At 41.3% G+C, this 8,075-nt stretch overlaps 1 protein-coding gene across 15 annotated transcripts; it reads right to left on the reverse strand.

Moving 5' to 3' along the window:
* Nucleotides 1-523: 523 nt before the first annotated feature.
* On the reverse strand, nucleotides 524-4,504 carry LOC123113942 (uncharacterized). 15 transcript variants are annotated; one of them, XR_006456318.1, is made up of 6 exons: nucleotides 3,958-4,504; nucleotides 2,850-2,921; nucleotides 2,648-2,699; nucleotides 2,463-2,558; nucleotides 1,905-1,984; nucleotides 524-752 (listed from the first exon to the last, which is right to left on the reverse strand). XR_006456318.1 is itself a non-coding variant. In XM_044535273.1 (3 exons), exons 1-2 carry the CDS (start codon nucleotides 4,246-4,248, stop codon nucleotides 2,877-2,879), a joined length of 336 nt encoding a protein of 111 aa, XP_044391208.1. In that variant the 5' UTR covers nucleotides 4,249-4,504; the 3' UTR covers nucleotides 2,521-2,558; nucleotides 2,648-2,876. The 15 variants fall into 15 exon arrangements, 1 of the variants encoding a protein (XP_044391208.1); XR_006456320.1 differs by having other exon boundaries at nucleotides 2,463-2,561; XR_006456321.1 differs by having other exon boundaries at nucleotides 2,463-2,564.
* Nucleotides 4,505-8,075: the final 3,571 nt, after the last annotated feature.

Consider the following 8,075-nt stretch of genomic DNA (forward strand, 5'->3'; position numbering starts at 1 on the left):
GACTATTGGTCACTGAAAGGTCATGGTTTTTCATTTGCGACTTTTTTGTGACCAAAAAGAGAAGGTCAATAGCTGGCAGTCGTAAACTGACTATAGCGACCTTCCTTCTGGAATGGTCGAAGATGTTTATGACCAAAATATGTCCACTGTGGGGTTTTGGTCACTAGCAACCTCCCCAAGCCACGTAGGCATCCAGTGTGGCAAGCTGATGTGGCACAAGATTCAGCCCGGTCCAATTCAGTTTTCTACATGGGCCTAGCCCAACAATTCAGCCTTTTTCATACTTTTTTTTGTTAATTTTCGCTAGCTACATGGGCCCGGCCCAGCAATTTGGCCTTTTTATTTTCTGGGACATGGCCTTTTTGCGAACCATTTCATTAAGCTTATTTTCTGGTTTTTCTGAAATACACACTGTTCCGATACACTATAGTTTGGGCCACAGCCTTTTTAGGGCCCAAATATTATTTTGTCAAGTAGAACATTTGGTCTTTTCATTCACAGATTTCAATTTACACATTTGAACAGCAAAAAATCAATAAATCTCTCAATTAACTGATTAAATCCAGAAATCATCCAGTCAAATACTAACAAGAGCACATACACGTTTGCACGTCCAACAAGTGCACATACAATCAAAAACAGATACACAAGCACCAAAACTTGGTGGCAACATCAACTAAAACTATGGAGCGCATCTCCAAGCTTCTTCTGATCTTCTGTCACAGCAGCAGCAACCTCGACAACATTAGATCCTGATCCAGATAAGTTATTAGTGAAATACACTGGAAGTAAATAATATTCTTTCAAGAGGCTAAAATTTATACATACATGAACAAATGCCCCAATTCAGTAAACACTAAGCATGGCATAACAAAGCTTCCAACAACTTGAATGCAACAGATTAACCTGATGTTGTTCTACAATAATAATCTATACATACCTGCATGGTACATTGGTACAAAGTTTAGGTAATGAAATGAACATCACTATAACACTAACCTAAAGAAAATTCCTATTCTACTACCACGACCATCAATTCAACTAACAATACTAGTAAGTGCACAGAGACTAACATCACAAGGCAGGAGACAATTATGACAATTTTAGCAAGTTGGAGAAATCATTTAGTCAGTTTTGGTATACATAGGTTATGAGCCAAAGTAGACCAAGCAAAAAAAGCAGTAACTGGTGATGCATGAGCATGAATATGGTACAGAATAGAGCATATTAACGTTAAGATTTGGGCCTTCCAACTTTACTGGTCATGCATATACAGAATTGAGCATGAATCATTGGTCTTAGTTGTATATGAGAATAGTTGGGCTGTGTATTCTAAGCTCCAAGTAGGTTACAAAAGAAATTGAAGATGAACCGTATATAACAGACTAAAATATCAAATAGAAACCCAAAAATTAAATACGAGTATAACAGGAAGGATTACAACAGGTTCAATTCAATTAATTTCTAAAGCATTGAATCAGTAGCATAAGCATGCAACAACAACATAAGAATTTAATCAACAGCGGCATGAGTATAAGCATTAAATTAGCAGCAGCAACACAAGCAGCACAACCACGAGCACAAGTGCACACCTATTCAAGCTAGTAGCAGTCTAGCAGGCTAGCAGCAGAAGCATTCAAACAACTAGAGAAGCACAGTACAACAGCAAAAGCATTGAAAGAGCAGCAAAGCAGGTTTGAACTGTCACATGTCATATCTTATAAACTTAGGCAAGTGTTCTCAGGTTATCCTTAACATCATGCACTAACTTGGGTAATTAGCATCAAACAATACATATCAGTACAAGGCTAGGCAAGATAATAAAGACTTGAGAAAAGATAGCATAGTTATAAAAAATGATATGTGCCCTTAAAGAAAGGGCAGTGTCAAGTGCGGCCACATACATAGGCATTAGCCGCACCCACGACCCCTGGACACTCTCACAACCGAAGAGGAGGTGCCTTGCGTATGGTCTCCTTCGAGTCTGCGAGAGAAAGAACGAGGTGAAGGTCAGTACGCGCATCAAGGATGCTGCTGTTCTGGGTCAAGCTAAGTCAAGGGCATAAGAGAATTTAGTCAAAAAATAAAATAACATGTGAACATCTTGCACAAACTATCATCATTTATAAAAAATACAAAACAAATATGCATAAAGATGTACAATGGTTGAGTGCTCATACTTATATTATATCAGACAATAGCATTTAGCAACAGTATATTTCCAATGCAATTTGTTAGACAACATTATGTGGGGGTTGCATGAGTGTTATGTGGGGGCTGCATGATCTGTCGTTTTAAAATGCTTCCTAAAAATACAAGACTGGAAGAATGCAAAAGGTGCATCATCTATGATATGTTTAGCATTTCTATTTGAACTGGAATAGGATTGCACACGTGTATTCAATTCAACAAGTAGTCTGAACCGTTGCATAAAAGGAACTGCTGGTGCTGGCAAACCACACCTCATTCCAATAATGTTCACAAGTGTATAATAAGTTTGATGCCGAGCGGACTGCGCACCTCCTGGATGAATGCCTTGGCCTCTGTCTTTGCTGCTGCTGCTGCTGCACAAGAAGAAGAAGATGAGACATGTGCTAGGAAGGAAGGAATGGATCCAGAAACAACAAAGGAACAGCAGGTAGCTGACCTTTGTGCCCTTGACGTTGGAGCTCCATGGACCTGAGACCAATCAATAGCCGCTGCACAAGGAGAGAGAGAGAGAGGAAACCAGAGGTTAATCACGGGTACCTTGGCAAATGGGCATTGTAAAGAAAGGCATGCATATATAGCTAAAACCAAGCATGATCTAATCTGGAAGGGCAACTCCTCCCAGTTTCTCGCTCGAGTACTTCTTGTAGACGGCCTTCAGCTTGCTGTCAGGCGCGGTGGAGTGCGAGGCCACCAGGATCTTGGTCGCGTCCCTGAAACCAATCATCATGCAAAATCAATCACTGCCCCTGAATGAAATCATCACAGATTCAAGCTACGAGGGACTCAGTAGCATGCGTGCTTATAACAATTTAGTACTCCTCTTATTCTTGTTGGATCTGTTTTCATTCAGCTTTTTCTAGTAGTATAGGCTGCCACTGGTCTGGAACAAGAACAATAGTAGAGTAGTTTTTTTCTAGTAGTATAGGCTGCCACTGGTCTTTACTGCCACATGACTGCAAGAACAATTAATAAGCAAATTAAAGTAAAAAAGCTTCCCTCCATGATGGCACGCTTGAGATGGGCAAAACCTCTTTAATACTATGTAGTTTAATTAATCTGCAGTGCAAAGTTGAGTTGGACTATCTTATATTGTACTCGTAATTAGTTGAGGATGTAAACTGTCCAGTTAAACAAAGAGTGATGTTGCCCTCCTGCCTGTCTTGCACCTTGTAAACTGTCCAGTTAAACAGAGAGCATTTCTTCAGTACAAGTAGAAGCATTAATCAGGCAACAAGTAGAAGAATCTAGCTAGACATGTATTTGTTTGTGATCCTGATATCTTTTTTAATTTTGTACAGGTAGGACATTCAGCTCTGTATGGTGTTTTCTGTATGCTGAATCTGGAGCAAACTCTGGACTTTGTATCATACGACATTTGCGCTGATCTATATATACAGCGTTGAAGAAAAATAGATGGCTTTTCAGATGCTGAAAATATACGTGTTGCAGTTTATCGACGATGCCGAGCAGAAGCGGTGTGATAGGTTTTCAGAGTTCTCAGTTGACCAGACCCAAACAAGCATAAACACCAGCAATTAACCATGATTCAGGGTACGCAGTATGCTGGGGTGGTATGCTGGGATTCAGAGTATTAAAAAATCTACGGCTTGGACTGCACCAGACCATACTACAGCAGCGCCAGCTCCGCGAAGAAGAAGACGGTGTTCACGGATGAGTTCACGGATCAAATCTTGCCCATTTGTCCTACGGCAGTGCATAGCGTAAGGGAGTTGGTTGAGCGCAGACCGTATGACGGAGTCGGAGAACATCTCGGTCTGGCGGCGGCGGAGGGAGTTGAGGTCGCCGCCGCTGCTGTCCGTCCCCGCCGCCGCTCCCGCCGCTCTTCTTGTGCCGCACGGCCTCCTGCGAGACCGCCTTGAGTGCCATGGCGACGTCGCCGGCGCCGCCCTCGCCCTCGGGCACGACGTGGAAGACGACGCCCTTGGCGCCGCGGCCGAGCACGGAGACGGCCCTGAGGTCCGCCAGGCTGAGCTGCCGCGGCTCCGGCGGCGGCGGCGCGAGCGCCTGCGCCGTCATGGCCACCGCGAGCGCGCACGAGGACGGCGTCGCCTTGGATTGGGCGTTGTGCCCTGCGCTTGCACCTACGCGAGTGAGAGGGAGGAAGGGTGGGGTGGGGGATTGGTTGCGGTTTGATTGGTTGCGGATCGAGGAGAGAGAGGCCGCCGGAGGGAAGAGAGGGAGGGAGGGGCGTGGGGATCTTGCCGGAGGGGAGGGAGGGAGGAGCAGAGCACGGCGATCTGGATCGAGGAGAGCGAGGGGAGCTCGGCAGATCTGGAAGAGGAGAGGAGGAGAAGAGAGCGAGGGAAAAAAGGAGGGGGGTGGATGCAAAATGACCACAGCGCAGAGCTAGGGTTTCGGGGATGGTGTGGAAGGGCTGAGGACCGCCGTTGGATCGACGAACATCCGACGGTGTTCAAAGCATGATCCGTGTGAGAGTCCACAGACCAATCAGAATACAGTACGACGTTATGACCATTTAAATTGGTCAAAAAATTAATTTTCTATTTTTCGAGTGTCTAAATTGAGTTTTTTTGTAAATGACCTACCATATTTTTGTTGCAAAATGTGACCAAATCATTTTTATAATATATTAGGCCATATTTAATGTAAAATTGACAAAATGGTTGGTTGTCAAAAGATTTGATCCACCTCTGGTGAAAAAGACAAACTTCCGCCGTTTTAGTAGGAAGCGGGTCAAATTTGAACTACAGTTGCCTTGTAGTTTGCTCTTTATTTTTTTCAAAAATCATTTCTAGGTACATAAGTATCTATTTAATCAGAGAAACACCAAAATAATCCAAGATTCAACAATTAGCTAGAAACGGTCATTCCCGCCGTTTTGACCGCATTTAGAAACGGGCATAAAAAATTCAAAAAAAATCAAAAAAATTGCAAAACCTTCGCATTGTGTTATTATATGTGGCCAAGTTACCACGAAAAATAATAAACTTGTAACACGATAATTCTTTTTAAAAAAATGTTCTCAGAAACGAGCTATCATGTGTGGAGATCAATGGCATTCAAGCCAAATGATCAATCTTATGGCCACATTCATGACATAGTTTATTAAGATGATCTCATATCTCACAAAGGTGCATATTGGAATGGCAAACAATGTTGATTTGGGGAGTTTTCACTTTCATTGCACAAAAGAGCCATTTTCCATTTTTCGAGTGCCCCAAATGATGTTTTTTTGTGAAGAACCTACCAAATTTTTATTGCAAAATTGCACCAAATCATTTTTCTAAAATACTAGGCCATATTTAATGCACAATTGACCAAATGGTTGGGTGTAAAAAGTTTTCATCCACCTGTGGTCAAAAAGACAAATTTCTGCCGATTCAGCTCGAAGCGGGTCAAATTTGAACTGCAGCTACCCCATAGTTTGCTCTTTATTTTTTCCAAAAATCATTTCTAGGTACATAAGTATCTATTTAATCATAGAAACACCAAAAAAATTTCAAGATTCAACCACTAGATAGGAACGGGCATTCCCGTCGTTTTGACCACATTTTGAAACGGGCATAAAAAATTAAAAAAAACAAAAAAATGGAAAACATTCGCATTGTGTCATTATATATGCCCAAGTTTTCAGGAAAAATAATAAACTTGTAATACGGAAATTATTTTAAAAAAGTGTTCTCAGAAATGAGCTATCATGCGTGAAGATTCATGGCTTTCAAGCCAAATGATCAATCTTATGGCCACATTCATGGCATAGTTTGTTCAAATGATCTCATATTGTGCACTAGGGTGCATCTTGGAATTCCAAACAATATTGCCTAAGGAAGTTTTTATTTTCTTTGCACGGAAAATTCATTTTTCATTTTCCGAGTGCCCAAAAGGAGGTTTTTTTGCGAAGGACCTACCAAATAATTGTTGCAAAATTGAACCAAATCAATTTTATAAAATACTAGGCTATATTTAATGCACAATTGACCAAATGGTTGGGTGAAAAAATACTTGATCCACCTCTGGTGAAAATGACAAATTGTCGTCAATTCAGCTGGAAACGGGTCAAATTTGAACTGTAGTTGCCTCATAGTTTGCTCTTTATTTTTTCTAAAAATCATTCCTAGGTACATAAGTATCTATTTAATCATAGAAACACCAAAAAATGCAAGATTCAACCACTAGCTAGGAACGGTCAAGCCCGCCGTTTTGATCGCATTTTGAAACGGGCATAAATTTTTTTAAAAAAATCCAAAAATTGGAAAAACCTTCGCATTGTGTCATTATATGTCACCAAGTTTCCAGGAAAAAATAATAAACTTTTAATACGGAAATTATTTTTAAAAAGTGTTCTCAGAAATGAGCTATCATGCGTGAAGATTCATGGCTTTCAAGCCAAATGATCAATCTTATGGCCACATTCATGGCATAGTTTGTTCAAATGATCTCATATTGCGCACGAGGGTGCATCTTGGAATTCCAAACAATGTTGCCTAAGGAAGTTTTCATTTTCTTTGCACGGAAAATTCATTTTTCATTTTCCGAGTGCCCAAAAGGAGGTTTTTTTGTGAAGGAACTACCAAATAATTGTTGCAAAATTGGACCTAATAAATTTTATAAAATACTAGGCCATATATAATGCATAATTGACAAAATGGTTGGGTGTCAAAATTTTTGATCCACCTCTGGTGAAAAAGACAAATTCCCGTCGATTTAGTTGGAAGCGAGTCAAATTTGAACTGCAGCTACCTCATAGTTTGCTCTTTATTTTTTCCAAAAATCATTCTAGGTAAATAAGTATCTATTTAATCAGAAATACATGGTTTGATGGCGAGACATCGAGGTTTGGACGGTGGCCGAAGGCCCCAACTCTAGAGCGCGTAAGCTCACATGCCCGCCGCGTGGTCACCGCGTGACCGTGGTGTTGCCATGTGTTCTAGGCGGCCTAGGCATGTCTGGTGGGTTGGGCACTCCCTAGGTAGGTGCTAGGAAGAAAATCACAACATAAGATTCTCACGAGGAGACTGATCGATGCTCAAACATGAATAAGCAGCCAAGTGTTTGATTTGCGGTACGGGAAATGCACATGGCTAATGGGCGTGAGTTTTGGCTGAGGATGATCAGTTACTAAGAAGAACGTCTTCACAAATTTTCACCTTAAAAGGAGGAGCCTAGGTGGTACTTGCTTTACAAAGTACCACACCGGACATAAATACGAATGTTGAAGCTGGGCTCAAATTAATGAATGGATTGAGCTGGTATTTGGTGGAGGATGGTTATTTGGGCATAGGAAAGCACTGTAGAAAATGGATACCATTCGGACATGCCAAAGTGGTACTTCCTTCACAAAGTGCTGCTCCGAACAGAATAGGAAAATGAATATTTTTGAATTATTTTTGAACTAGGCAAGGAATGTTTTTGAGATATTTGATGAAGATAACATTTATGAGAATTTTTTGGGAATTTTTGAAATAACAGAAATATAGGTTGCTTCACAACCTAGGGCAAAAACTGCCACATGGACATGACACATAGGCAAAACTGATGAGATGGCGCCTAGTCATCACAACCCACCACAATCTACAAGGCTATGGCCATCTATATTGGTCATTAACAACTAGAAATAAGGCAGCGGACTAGCATTGTTTGCTTTGCGACCATTTCGTGTAAGGAAATTACGACCTTTCTGACCAAAATGGTCGCAGTGGTTTAGGGTTTGGAGCCCCCCGAACATCTTTTGACCAATTGGTCTGAAATGGTCATAGATCTATGACCAATTATTCCAGGGTCACCGACAGAAGGTCACTAGTTGACATATTTCTTGCAGTGTCAGTAGTGCCACAATGGGGATGAGAGGGAGGCGGTAGCAACAACTAATTTTTTCTGACAAA

Source organism: Triticum aestivum, chromosome 5B (genome assembly GCF_018294505.1).
Source record: "Triticum aestivum cultivar Chinese Spring chromosome 5B, IWGSC CS RefSeq v2.1, whole genome shotgun sequence".
NCBI lineage: Eukaryota > Viridiplantae > Streptophyta > Magnoliopsida > Poales > Poaceae > Triticum > Triticum aestivum.